We start from the raw sequence: 15,404 nt of genomic DNA on the forward strand, positions 1-15,404 counted from the left end.
TTTTCGTGGCGATGGACTATTCTATAGAATAAAAACGTCTCAGGCTTAAGATAATTTCAGAAAAATTCTTTAACCATTTAGGGTTAACTTACCTTTTTATGGATGAGCATTTAGGGTTCTCCTACATGCTGAACCTGAAAGTGTGTTCCCTGACATGTTGGATCTGAAAGTCTAATTTTCGTGGCGATGGACTATTCAAAAGAATAAAAAACGTCTCAGGCTTAAGATAATTTCAGAAAAATTCTTTAACCTTTTAGGGTTAACTTACCTTTTAGGGTGACTATTTAGGGTTCTCCAACATGCTGAACTTGAAAGTGTGTTCCGTGACATGTTGAATCTGAAATTATAATTTTCATGGCGATGGACTATTCTAAAGAATAAAAACGGTTGAAGCTTAAGATATTTATTGCTTAAACATATTTAAAACATTTTAAAAAAAATAATTACATATTTAAAAAAAAAAGAAGCTTAATCCATTTGATATAAGGAGGAGAAAGTTTAGGACTTTGGATATCTGATGCATTTTTCCATGTCAGGTATCTTTTCCGGTATCCATTTAGTGAAATATCTAACTTCATCTTCTGGGTCATGGACTGAATGCAGGTATTTCTTACATTTGAAGTCTTCTAAATTGAATAATGCTATGTTTTTATCACATTTTTCTAGTATGAGTTTATCAGTTGGCACGTTTCCCTAACATAAACAGCTTGCACACCGAAAAAACTGCATATTTCCTGAATTTCCTCTTGTACATGTTTTATTTCATAGCCATTTTCATTATGTGGTCGTATGGTTTTAGCGTAGAAGCCATTTCGATTTATAAAATTTAGTGTTGGACTCCATCTGTTTTTCTTGTACTTATACATATTGTATCTGATATTCCATTTATAGCAATGAATTTCACGTCGTTGATTGTCTAGGAGTAAGAAAGCTGCTTCGAATATAATGCCAGTTGTGGAATATTTCAGACCAATATATTCTGTGTCAATCACACCAAACATTATTATATCTGAAAAAAAAATTGTTTAAATTAAATTTCATTTCTATTTTGTAACTATTAACAGTGCTAACCCCCTCCCCACCAAAAATCTCGGATTCACGCCCCCCCCCCTAAAGTGAGGAAACTTGTTATATCTAAAATCGCTAAATTTCGAAGAGACCTGGTTGTACACTGAAGTAAGAAACACTTATCTTTTCATTTCTATTTTGTCACTCTTAACAGTGCTACCCCCCCCCCCCAACAAAAATCATGGATTCACGCCCCCTCCCCTAAATTTAGGAAAATTGTTATAGCTAAAATCGCTAAATTTCGAATAGAAATGGTTAGACACTGAAGTAAGAAACATTTATCTCTTTTCAGTAAAGCAAAAAGTAAAAATTTCGCGAGAAATATATTAGGCTTAGAAATCAAACGTTTTTATTAGACAATCAGTAGTCTATAGCCATATGATAGGAATCATTGTTTCTATTTTTACCATTTAGAAAAATATTAAATTTTCCGGTCTATAGGCTTTTAATTAGATCGTTAACCCATCGTCCTGTAGGCCTATATTTTGCAAACATAGGTTAAAATGCTATTCAATTTATACATAATATTAGCTTCATGCAACTCCCAAAGACTTTTCTAGCCCTGCACTGTTTGTTTTCATTTTACACTGATGGCGGTAGAATTGAAGGCAATGCCATCCCTCTTTACCTAATTTACTTACAACGAAGCTGTTAGAAGCAATGTATTGCCCCCTCCCCCCTTTCACATAATGTTCTAAATATATTGTTAAACTTAATTTGAAAATAATCTCTTTCACCGGCTCTCTGACAAATACAAGGTTATGAAACTACACGCTTAATATACAGCAATCTCTTGCATCCCTGCGGCACATCCTGCGGCGCTTTCCTGGCCCACGGCGCATCCCGGCAGCGCTTCTCTGGTCCGGGGGACCTTTGGGGGCTGGGGGTAGGCCTTTGGGACACAGGGCGGGCCTTTGGGGGTCGGGGGGGCAGTTGGGGACCGGTGGAGGGCCTTTGGGACCCCGTTGGTCCTTGGGGTGGTCGATGGGCGTTTGGGGGGCGGGGGGATGGCGTGGGGCGGTGGGGGGGGGCTTTTGGGGGCGTCGGTGGCCCTTTGGGAGCTTGGGGGGCCTTTGCGGACCGGGGGCTTCCTTCGGGGTTGGGGTAGGAGGATTGGAACCCTTTGGGGTTGGGGTAGAGGACCTCACAACACTGTTCAAATGAAACTTGTGTATTATAACGACCACAGAGTTTCACCATTAAATTCTCTTCTAAAATCTCTTCAAAAATCTTCTTTTAAAATGTCTCTAACTGTTTCGCCGAAATAGTTCCATAACCTGTCTAAAACACTTTCGCCCAAATAATCCCTAAACGTAATTCAGCGTGTTCCTTTTGTTTTTGGCATCTCTGCGCTAATGCATTTCAAATTAATAAGAAACCTGATTCCCGCGCTAAAACAATTCATCGCTAAGATGTTTCTTGGAGAATTGTTTCCATGGCCTTTGGCTATTAATATCCTTTGGAGTTCGACCAAAAGAGTTGTTTCCGAGGCAAAGACATTAATGAATTGGATCTATTCCTGGAGAATCGTTTCTAGGCGGAAATTTTTAAAGTCTGAGAGATAATGTCATTGGTTGATTGATCTGTCAAGAAAGGGGAATTAATTTGTTGTTTCTAAGGGGAATTATTGATTCACGATAGGTGAATTGAGGTCGACAGCACAGGTGTTCCAAGGTCGATGTTGTTGTTGTTGTAAGTGCACGCTCTCAGCGAATGTCAAGGTCGATGTTGTTGTTGTTGACACACTTTGATTACGCAATAAATTTATGTCATTGACGCCATTAACCACGTGTTCTCCCTAATGACTCTATGTCCATATTTGGTGCCCTGTCAGTATTCTATGCCCATATAAGGAGCCCTGTTCGGAGTAACACCCCCCCTTCTACTTATGACAAATTTGTTTCTCTTGCCATTTTTCTAGGATGAACAATCTTTTGCAAGTCACCCAAACTGTCTCAATGTCCAAAATAAGGATATATGATATACCGCACATATCCTTGGTGTTCATAATACATTCAGTTGCCCTTGATAGAAATCTGAAACTCTGTTGAAACCAGAAAGTTTTAATTTATATTGAAATGAGTCAATTGTGAGCAAAAATATTTCTACATCCTTTTTAAGTACTAATTGGAATCCAATATTGCTGGTTTGAAATCGTATCTTATTAAGTTTTAAAAATTACTTTACCAAACTAAATTTAATTTTTTGGGTCTCATAAATGAATTTACAAATCAACTATCAGGAATGATAAGGATTGGTTTGAATAAGTTGTTTTTATTATATTTTTTTAAGCTTAGGGTTATAATTAGCCGGTAAACATTGGTCACATCTGGTGATGGTGGGTTTATAACTCCGGTTTTGCTCTATCTTTTTCTTAAACAAAATTGTCACTAAATTTAGTATTCGAAAAATTGAAAATGGTGATAAGAAATCTTTTCTTTTGTCTAATATCGGATTTTTGAAAATTGATACTTTTAATAAAAAAGCCCGATGGACGAATTTCTTTAGAATTACTATTAATTCAAGATGTTGTAGCTTGGATATGGTATGCGATTTATTGGAATTTGTTCTATTTAATACATTTATAAGATTCAATGGGAATTTATATAAACAAACTGTAGGTATTCCTATGGGTGGGAATGCGAGTCCATTCATAGCAGACCTGGTTTTAAGTCAATTAGAATATGAATATATGATAAATAAAAATAGCCCAAGCAATTGTAAAATATAACCTTTCAAATAATAAAAGATATCTGGACGATCTCTTAGTAATAAATTGTGCAGAGTTTATTGAGATTTCAAAAAATATTTATCCACAAGAGTTAATTCTTGAGCCTAGCTATGGGATGGGACACTCCGATCATTTCTTAGATTAGAATATTAATATTTCAAATAATAATAAATTAGTTTTTAAATTATATAATAAAACGGATGATTTTAATTTTGAAGTAATTAATTTTCCATTCATTGAAAGTAATATACATTCAAATATTACTTATTCGGCTTATTATTCCCAATTATTTAGGTATGCAAAAATATGCAGTAATTACACAGATTTCAAAAATAGATGTAAAAAGCTGAGCGAAAAACTGATCTTAAGAGGTTTTTCTGCCAAAAAAATTAGTTGGCAATTCAAAAAATTTAGTTTTATGTATCATGAACTTTTAAGTAAATATACAAAAAATTATAAAGAAATACTGAATGATATTTTAATATAATTTCTCTTGCGCTTTTCTTTTTTGGAAGTTTGAGTTTGTAGTGGTTTTCAAACAAGCTTGAGGATCTTTAAATTGGTAATTGGTTCCAGATACCAATAAAAGATACATCTGGATATGTCTTCATTTGTTCCAGAATGGTCTCTGTCAGTGACCTCTGGGATTTTATTAAGGAAACATTGAAACACTTTTTGTATGTAATTTTTAATAGCTTGACTAGTATGCATGTATTTCACAAGTTTACCTGACATAGGGTTACCATATAGATCTTATGGTAGAGGCTCCACCGTGCCGGGTAAAGAATGTAAAGCCTCGAAACCCGTTAAGGCAGGTGGTATTTCTTCTGTTGAGCCCTAAACGGAAGGTTCTACTTGGAAATATTTTGCTAAATTTAAGGTGCTTTTGCAGGTAAATTTACAACGACTTACATTTATTGATGGCGACTTTGCATGGATTTGGACAATTCTATTTGGTTGATGGTTTGGTTATACTGTTTGGTCCAAGGTAGTTGGATAGATGGGTAAGGTGAAAGCCTTGTTCAAGTGCATATTTGTCTCAATTGCTGGATTAGGACGACAGTTTTTTTTTTTTTTTTTTTTTTTTTTTTTTTTTTTTTTTTTTGCCAAGTAATTACCTCTTAAACATAATATTCCGGGGAGAATATCAAAGGACTTTCCAAGGAAATAGGGTCACTGGGAGCAAAAGATACATTTTTCTTGGGGGGAGGGGCGGAGACAGATGCAGACGGGTCCAGTATTCAAATGGACGCAGGTAGTAATACCACACAGAATGGGTGCTATATATTATATTTTGTGTGAATGTGCGTACATGCCTGCATGCAAAGGATAGGTAAGTGTTCCCTAGATATTGATCCAAGGATCCCCTTCAAAAAGGCCTAATAATTTATATAACAATTTTGACCCTCCCCTCTCGCATTCTCTTTAGGTTCAAACCGTGAAAGAATAAGTAGCCTATTAATAAACCTGTACATTTCTTTTGACCTCAACCCTTGGGAAATATCTTGATTACTGTGTAGTCATGAAAAATATCTTGAGATCTGTTTAGTCCAAGGGCTGTAGTTCATCTGATTATTGATTTATTTGATCATTTTCTCTTTTATAGATCAAGAGGTGGTCGGGTCTGGCACAATCAGTTGAAACGGACCCTTCTTTAAAAGGTACTTCTAGACTTGGACAATTTTGGGCATCCAGAAAGTCCTATTGACCTTAACAAGGAATCATCGAAAGAAGGTGCACAATGGCTAATGATACTGAAGATGTAGATTTTGTCTTGTATTGTGATCGTCCTGATTGGAATGATATCACACCAATTCATTTAGATGAAGGCCCCAATCCAATTGTTTCCATTGCTTATTCTGATACATTCAAAGATGTGTATGGATATTTTCGGGCTATAGTTGTTGCCAATGAAAGATCTGAACGAGCTTTTGAACTGACAACAGATGCTGTTCAGTTGAATCCAGCTAATTATACAGCCTGGCAATATCGACGACTTTTGCTAGAAGATTTAAATAAGCCACTAGCTGATGAATTGGAGTTTTGCCGGGATACAATAGAGAATAATCCAAAAAATTATCAAGTGTGGCATCACAGACAATACGTTGTTTCCAAATTAAAAGATCCTTCAAAGGAGCTGAGATTCACCGAAATTATACTTTCAAATGACCCAAAGAACTACCATGCCTGGACTCATCGACAATGGGTTCTTGCTAAGTACAAGCTCTTTGATGACGAAATTGAATTTGTTGAGCGTCTACTTGATGATGATTTATTCAACAATTCAGCTTGGAATCATCGATTCTTTGTGATTAAAAATCACTTAGGTTTCACGCCGGGTATATGTTCCAATGAAATAAAGTATACTCTTAAGTCAATTTCTAAAATGTCAATGAATGAAAGTTCTTGGAATTATCTTCGGGGCATACTTAATGAAAGTGAAGAAGGCCTTTGTGGGAATGAGGATGTTATACAGTATTGTGAAAAACAGTATGAAGATGGGGATAGAAACCGGTTTCTGCTCGATTTCCTAATTGCAATGAAACAGCATAAGCTAGACAAGGAGGGAGTTGAAAATAGGTCATTTTTCGTACAGGACATTGTTGGCATGTGTAAGGATTTAGCGGAAAATAGTGATGTTATTCGGCGGAGCTATTGGAATTTTGTAGCTTTATCCGTAACTAATGAATATGGGTCAAACTAATTTTACAGGCAGTTAGAGATAGATACCGCTTACTTATGTGTAGGGACCAGGAATTTGGTATATCCTATGGCATACTCTTTAACCCATATTATCAAATTTCAACATATTTTTGCATTTAAAAAGATTCTTCTAGACGAATTCATCAGATAATACAAAGAGGATGGGTATTTTTCTCATATCTCTTCTCCCTCTTCTATCCCTCTGGAGGCATAGATGCACACAACATCGCCTTCGGAGGAGTAGTAAGTATGACGGAGGGGGTATCCTTTTTAAATCATAGTTTTAAATTATCTGAGGAAGGGGGTGCAGAACAATATCGGTAGGGAACACATTGTGTGTGCAGTTTTGGAATAAGGGTAAATGTAGTTAGTTGTTTGTAAATGATAATCCTTCGTCCTAACAGCAATAACAAAATAAAGTGTCTAAGTTTTTTTCAAATCTTAATTTCTTTCAAAATAATCTAAAGATCTAGTGGGAAAACTGTTTACAGATCAACTCTATCCCTCCTCCTTCCTGCAGAAACGGGATAGCAAAAGTATAATGTTTAAAAGTAAACCAAAGACTTCACTGGCTGATTCTTTAAAGTAACAAGAACATGGATATGTATGAAAATCTGGATATAAAATGACAGTGTCTTTAAGCTTTAAATTCCTCCCGCCCTGATTCTGAAAAATTTCCTGGTTCCTCTCGGGTTTCTGGTTAGCTTTGTTTACCTAAAATCTGCCTGAAAGAATTCTAGAACAACAGTCTTTTGTCCAAGTTTTTGGCTTATTTTGTTTCCTACTGTCAATGCCAAGTAAATTTAATCCAGTGCCTAATTTCTTCGGTCTGGTTTTAGAATAGGCTGGCCTGGACATTTTGAAACTTTGTAGTCTCATCTGAATAGTCTGGTTATTAGTTTGTTTATTGAGCCTTGTTGTAGCCAAGCCTCTTAACTCTACTTCTGAAATTTTTAAAGTTCCAGCCAAAGGCCTTAGTAACTGATAAGTTAGAAAGCTTAATATTTGTCTGTGAGTGAAGAAAGAGCGCAGAAAAATCTTGAAGTTAATGATAAAATACTCAGATAAATGTATTAGTGGTATTTTTTTTAAATGTCATTTTTCTTTTGTTGTTTTTTTTAACATCACGTAGATTTAGCCATCTAATTCCACACGACGTCACGACACATAATTCCCCATTTGCATTATTCGTATCAAAATAGTAAAAACCAAATTTCAATTTTTTTTGAAAAATTGTATTTGCTAATAAATTTACAAGAAATATCAAGTAGAATGCGTTAAATGAAGCAAAATGACTCTCCTTTTTATTCAATTGTTTTTTATGTTTATTCTTGTGCAAAACTTAAAAACTGAATTCAACTATTTAAGGCTTTTCTTTCTGACAAAGTAGATTGTAAATTCGTAATATAATTTAAAAATATGCCACTCAACTGGCAATCTGAATTATGAAAATGCTTCACCACTGAAAATTGTGCAAATTATGAGATTAAAAGCTTACTGATTTTGAGTTAAGATTATCATATATTACTTATTGTGAATTCAATGAGCTTGCTAGAAACCAAGATTATATTTTTGGGATTCTGGGTTAGTAAGTTTTACTGTTCTACAGTTCGTAATTAGAAAGTAACATTTTATCAATCGGTTTTTATAAATATTATTGTTTCACTAAAACATTGTTTTCAGGCCATTCCATACATAAATGGAGTTGGACGCGGGTTGTGTAGAATATCACTTTGAATAATCGTGTTTAGGTCTTTCAGAACCCATTTTTCAACCATGCTATTTTGGGGCATTCTAATTTGTAAAAAGAGAACATGAAAACGATTTATATTGAACCTGCTTAAATCACGCTTAAATTCTGTGTCGGAAAAACAGAACTTATTGATCCTGAAGCTTCTTTCAGAAATCCGGTTTTTCAATCGAAAAGGTCTCTATTTGCTTCAAAAAGTTTTGAGGCAAGGACTTTTGTAATTTTTGGGTAATTCTTTATTCTAGATAGATTCAAATTAGGGAGTTTTTTGTGCTTCTGCTGTTGAATTTTTTCAAGATTCAGCCTTATTTTTTGTCACACAATCTTAATTCCTCAGTTGTAACGTGCTTATCAAATTATTAAAAACTCAGGTTTCAAATGTTTCCTTCAGAAATCGTATTTGGACCTGTCTGTTTTTTTTCCAAAAATTTGTAAATTCGAAAAGTTAAAAGAGAGAGGGAAAACAAAAAATTTAAGAAATTTCTTACTTGTATGATGTTCTGTTACCTTAATATATTGCCGTTCATGATTAACTCTGTGTATTTTGGGATCACATGTTTATCGAATATGTAAAGATGTATATTTCAAAATGATCTATTTTTGAAGTTCCTATCAAGTTATGGTAGATTTAAAAGCAGAAAAGTATAGACCTCTCCATGGACCTTCCTTGCGTCCATGCCGGCGATCCTTTGAGTTGTCTTATTTTTTTATTTGCATTGTGAATATTTTGTAGTGTGTATGTTTCGTGTTATCTTGATTCAAATTTGTATTCAATCTGTTATCTATCTTGTACAAAATGTTCTGTAGCATTAAATCCTCTATTAATAATTTTCTATTGTATATACGTGTTTTAAATTATTCAGCCATGAGTTTTGAACTTTTTGGGCCTTGATGAAAATAAAAAAAGGAAATATTTCCTTTTTTTAAACCAAAAATGAACAAAAACAAAATCAAATATTTAACTATTTCATTTTATTTTTGCTCTTTTTTGGTTTAATGGAGTTCTTTACTTTTCTTTGAAAAACTTATTTTTTGGAAAAACTTTTTTAATTAATTTCTGTTCGTTTGATATTGACATAGTGTTTTCAGGGAAAAAGAAAATAATAGTTTAAATCCTTTCGGTTTTTCTTTAAGGATTTATTGTTTGGCCTGCTATTTGTATGCTGGAGAAAATTTTTCAGCAATTTTTAACAACATACACCCTTTTAAAAATCTGGACGCAAATAGTAGTGTTTGATTTAGTCATATACATCCTCTAGTTGACCTGTACCATTCGCCAAAAAAATCTGTCTATACTCTATGACAGCTTGGATACACTTACACTCTTTTGATTTAGTTAAATTTTAAGAGCAGAAGTAGCCCCGAAAGGTTGAACGTAGCACCAGTTGTTCTTGGGATACTGCTGAGACGTCTTATTGGCAATCAGCACACACACAGTGCTTTTTTATTTAATCTCAAGGCAACATTTAGTTTTTAAGCATAATGGGAAAATTGCATAACGGTGGGGGGTTGCCCTATGCAATAGCCCTAGAGATATAGTTACAAGAAATACAGCTATGCAGAACAAAATGGCTATCTTAAATTTTGATTGGAAGTTTTTGTAAAATTATGAGCTAAAGAGGAGCGCTGATTGCCCTCCAATCACTTTTGACTCTTAAAAAGGGTATTAGAACTTTGAATTTCCAATCAAATTAGCTTTTTAAAATATCAATGATATTACTTGCTATGATAGAGCAACACTACCTATGATATTGCTTATATGCCATTTTAATACATGCATGCGTATAGTTTTTCGTTTAGTTAAAACTCCTCCTAAACGTTTCAACTGAATGCCCTTAGGGTCGATAGTTGCAGTAACCTTAAAAGTTGTATCAAAGTATACACATAGTTTGTTCTGGCTAGGTCAAAATCTGTCACAACTTACCCTGAAATGTCTAACTTGATAATGTAAGCTGTTATTGTGATATTGCTTTGTCACTCTATTGACAATCTATATGATCATAGTTCGTTTTGATTTAGTTCAGCATCCGCCTAAATATTCCTTGAAACATTCACCTTAATACCCGTAGGATTTGTAGTAGCAATAGTTGTAGTAGTAGTAGTCGCATTAGTAGCAGTATGCATATAGCACCATTTTTACAACATTGCCTTCTACACACGATGAAATTTTTAACTTAATATCATCAAACGGTCCTGAAGCATTGCTGATACGTCCTCTTGAAAACCTATATGGGCAAATTATGTTTCGATTTATTTCAATACAGTTACAATATTGCCCAAATTAATACAATTAGCCGTTGCTATGACATTGTAGATATGCTCTTTTGATAACCTGTATATTCATATACTTCTTGAAATTTTCATCTTAATGCTCTTAACCAAACAAGTAGTTGCTATAGAAGTAGTAGTTGGTGCAATAGTAATAGTAGTAGTAGAACTAGTAAATGTTGCAGTAGCAGTAGTATTAGTAGTGGTTTGCACATTTTGCCTTTTGAGCAACTGATCTTCCCCTTTAAGTATTCTCTGAGAGCTCCAACTTAATACACAAATCAATCCTTAGGATACGCTATTATGACAATCTAAATGCACATAGTGTCTTTTGTTAGTTCGAATTTGCGATTAATATTCTCTCAAATTTTACCTTCACAGACTTAGCCTTTAAAGTACTATTATCACAGTAATTTCAGTGGTAGTAAAAGTAGTTGCAGTGTTAATGTTGTATTAGTAGTAATAGTAGCAGCAGTATTAATAGCAGTGGTAGCATATGCATATTGCCTTTTGGTCAGTTGAACATCGGTTTCATGATGCCCTGGAAGTTTCAGCTTGACGCGTTAAGCCGTTCAAAAAATATTGTTGATGTGCGTTTTTGACACCCTTTTGATGCCCTTTTCACCTTAATACTCTAAACCTTACAAGTTGTTGCAATTCAAGTAGTAGCTGGAGTAGTTTAGTTGCATAAGGAAAAGTAGCAGTTGTATTAGTGTTAGTAGTGACGTGCACATATTACCTTTTTGTCAATTGATCTTCCCCCTTTAAGTATTCTCCAAAAGTTTCAGCTTAATACTCAATTCTTGAGATACGCCCTTTTGACAATCTGCATGCGTATAGTGTGTTTTGATTTAGTTCAAATTCCCCCTCAAAATTTTGTCAAATTTTCACCTTCATGCGTGTAGGCTTAATTGTACTAGTATCATAGTAGCAGTGGTAGTAGTAGCAGTAATAGCGTATAATTATGGGTAGTAGCAGCAGTATTAATACCAGTAGTAACAGGTACATTTTGCTTTTTGGTCAACTGAACATCCCACTCATGATGTCCCTAAAGTTTCCTCTTGATATGATAAGCCGTTTCAAAAATATTGCTGACACGCCCATATCAACAATCTGTATGCACATAGTATATTTTGATTTAGTTCAACTTTCCCCCCAACGTTTCCTCAGATATTTTTTCAATATCCTCAGCCTTTTTAGTACTCGCTACAGAAGTAGTTTTAGTGATAGCAATGGTAGTAGTAACAGCACTTGTGGTAGCAGTAGAATATTGCCCTTTTGGTCAATTGATCATATCAGTCATCATTTCCTGAAAATTCCAAATTAATATACTCAGTCATTCCTGAATTACACCCTTTTGACAGCCCATATACACATAACATCTTTTGATTTAGTTCAACATTCCCTGAAAGACTCATCTGAATGCCCTTCTTATTTTGGGAAAGTAGAAGTCAAACATGCATACCTTTTCTCAATAACATATACCATATGTAAACAATGAACAAATTGCATAACTTGCAACCCTTGTCCTGAGGCCTCAGTGGTGACATCCCCAAACGCATAATTACTGAACTTTTCAGTTATGCTGAAAAAAATTATGTATCTAAACTTTGTTTGGATTTTTGTTATGGGAAATGATGGGTGTCGGGGGGGGGGTCTCTCAAATCACTTATTCCTAAAAAGGGCACTATAACTTTCAATTTCAAATCATTAAAACCCATCTGAATTTAATACGACCACCCATTCTATAAAAAACCTTGTATACCCCAGGGCATAACTTACAGCCCTTGCCCCATGGCTCCGGGGGGTTGTGCCAACCCTGGAGGCATTTATATCTCGGCAAACAATATGTTATAAAAAAAAGGATTTTTTTGCGTTTTATGGCCTCAGGGCAACAATATCCGCATCAAAAGCATGTCACATCCGTATTAGTCGCACTTCAGTATCGGGCTTGTTAAGACATATTTATTCTTTTAAAGGATTAAATCCCAGTTTTTGAACAACTTTTAATTAAAAGGATTGTATTTGAACTTATTTAAAGACTAAACTTCATTTTATCCTAAACCCCAAAAATGACTAGGAAAGTATGCCCCGTATGCCGCTGCAGGGCAACTTTAAACTGTTTGATATGCAACGACTGTGGATCATATTTCCACGAACAATATGCTGGAATTGAACGTTTCCAATGGTTTAAAAGTTGGCTATGCCTAGATTGTTCTGCGAAAAAGAATAGTTTAAACAAGTATAGTCCAAAAAAGGTAATTACTTTTGCTGATACTTATTCCAGTCAACCCCAGCCTCTCCCGATTACTCCTCCTCATCTTCTATCGGGCAATGACCTGGCAAACATTGTGATGGAAATTCGATCGCCCCCTCTAGCTCCAAACCTTTCAAGTAATAATGACCACCTCGAAGCCAACAAATCTAATGCCTCCTGCCAGACGGAAACTACGATTTGTGACAATTGTTGTTCTAATCCTCTATCGGACTTATCACTTCTTTCCCTTATAGCAATGAGAGATAAATTAGAATTAATAAGCAAGGAAATATCTGCAATCATGGACCTTAGGTCCCGTCTAAATGAAATCCCTCCAGAGTCGTCTGATGTTAATGAGGAGCAAAATCAGGAAATTATCATTAACAAATCCCACCCGGATAAATATGCAATTGTTTCCTGTAACAAAGAAGTGATGAAACAACTTCTTTTTTGGTGTTGTATTTTTCAAAAGTTCAGTTACCTTGGGGATAACATAATTAAGAGTTCATCTGACCTTGAAAACATGAAGTTGAATATTAATGAATGCGAAATAAAGGTCAAGTCAATCAAGATTAGCGGTCATGAACTGACTACACATAAGGGTGTATGCAAATTCGCCTGGAATGATATTTGCAAAAAAGGCAAAAAATGTAAATATCTACATGTTTGCAAGAGTTTTAATTTTGGGGGAGAGTGTAAAATCTCTGACTGCCAACTATTACACCAGAAAGTTTGTTTTAAGTTTTGAAGTGGTCGTTGTTTTGGTTGTGACCAGATTCATTTGAATCATGGCTATGGTGAATTCAAAAAAATTTTTAATAATAACTAAAAGAGTTATCATCAACTTTCGAACTTTCTCCCGTGTATTATCACTATGAATATTGAGCAGCCAAAAAACAAAGTTCGCCACACCAGCCCACTGTTCCCACCAGCCCTCAAAAGCGACAGAAATCCTAATTATCAAAAGCACCGAACAAACCCATTCAGGAAATCTCCATGTTAAGTTTCAGCTCCCTCCGATTTAAATTGCCAAGTCAGTCCATCTCCTCATTTCAATTATTGACATCAAATGTCACTAAGAGCTTACAACAAGTCTACAATAGCAAATAAAGACACCCTGGTTTGATACATTGCTCCTCCTACACATTTCCCAGAATCCTTCTAGTGAATGTAAGGTCACTGGTAAATAAAATGGATGAATTTCAAATTAATCTTGATAAAAACCAGATAGATATTGCTTGCCTTACCGAAACATGGTCTGCAACTGAAGACTTTTGTTCCATTCCAAATTATGTTTCCCATTTTAAGCCCAGGATAGACAAAGATGGTATCCCTCTATCTCATGGTGGAGGAGTAGCTTTTTTTGTCGGTCTACCCTTCCTAATCGGGTTCTTTCATTTTCCGAAATAGTGAACAACTCCAAAACCGAAGTTCTATGGCTATGGACCTGGCCCAAAAACCTCCCAAAAGAAGTATCTTGCATGATTTTTTGTAATATTTATTACCCTCCTCGTAGTGGATTTAAGAAGGAGCTGACGGCATATCTGCAACTTTATACTGACAGAATTAACTGAAAGTAACCTTATGCTGCAATTACATTGTGTGGTGATTTTAATGAGCTAGACCAAAAGTGGCTTAGCTCTGCTCTTAGCCTTGATCAAGTGGTCAAGTCGCCTACTCGCGGTGATAAAACCCTAGACTTAATTTTTAACAACATTGAAGATAACTACTGTGTCCCCAAAGTGGCCCCTCCATTAGGAGCAAGTGACCATCTATGCATCTTTTGGACCCCCTTATCTTCCTTCCCCCTAAGCAATTTATCAGTTACTCTTATAGACCCATTACTGACGAGAAGGTCGCCCATTTCAAATTAAAACTTAGTTCCAAATCTTGGGCCAATATCCTATGTCTTACCAAGGGTAATGAAATGGCTTCTAAGTTTTCAGCGGAACTTTTCCAGTTATATTTTGACACCTTTCCAGTGAAAAATGTTACTCGCAAATCTAACTGCAAACCGTGGATAAATAAAAAAATTTTGTACCTAATAAATGAACGAGATAAACTCTTTAAGGAAGGATTTTTCCAAGAATCTCGAAAGCTTAGAAACATCGTTGTTAGCGAAATCCGTAAAGCAAGAAAGAAGCATGGTGTGCACGTGCTCAATAAGTTATTGTATTCGGACCCTAAGAAATTCCACAAAAGTGCCCAAGATCTCATGGGAAAGGTTTCTTCAAAATTTTTCTTACTGGACAGTAATCGTGACCCAGTGGGTGAGGATGTCATAAAAGATCATTTTGCTTCCATTTGTAAAATTCACCCGCCACTGCAGCATATGCCGGTCAACAGTGCAGTGAGTGACATTCCTGTGATTGAAATTCATCAGACTCAACTTAAACTCGAAACTCTTGATACAAATAAGTCAGTATACCCAGGTGATATCCCTACCAAATTGATTGTGGAATGTGCCCAGCATTTAAGTGTACTTCTAACTGCTATTTTTAACCAACGTTTGGTAGATGGTATTTTTCCAGTGTGTTTTAGACGAGCTATTATATCTCATATACTGAAACTTAGACCCCAAAAGTTCCCTCTGACTTAAGATCAATATAAAAAACCCACATTTTCTC

At 35.2% G+C, this 15,404-nt stretch overlaps 1 protein-coding gene across 4 annotated transcripts in view; it reads left to right on the forward strand.

The window, feature by feature from the left end:
* The window catches only part of Fnta (farnesyl transferase alpha), a 31,966-nt gene extending 22,890 nt beyond the window's left edge, over positions 1–9,076 (forward strand). For 3 of the 4 annotated variants that reach the window (XM_089101419.1, XM_089101421.1, XM_089101420.1), the window contains exon 2: positions 5,406–9,076. In XM_089101419.1, coding sequence (XP_088957545.1) covers positions 5,541–6,503 — 963 coding nt within the window. In that variant the 5' untranslated portion in view covers positions 5,406–5,540 and the 3' untranslated portion in view covers positions 6,504–9,076. Of the gene's footprint in view, positions 1–3,594; positions 3,614–5,405 lie in introns of those variants that run through there. The other variant, XM_089101422.1, reaches the window with a different exon arrangement.
* Positions 9,077–15,404: the final 6,328 nt, after the last annotated feature.

The sequence above is a fragment of the Artemia sp. Qi Xiang Cuo genome, chromosome 15 (assembly GCF_049724085.1).
Source record: "Artemia sp. Qi Xiang Cuo chromosome 15, ASM4972408v1, whole genome shotgun sequence".
NCBI lineage: Eukaryota > Metazoa > Arthropoda > Branchiopoda > Anostraca > Artemiidae > Artemia > Artemia sp. Qi Xiang Cuo.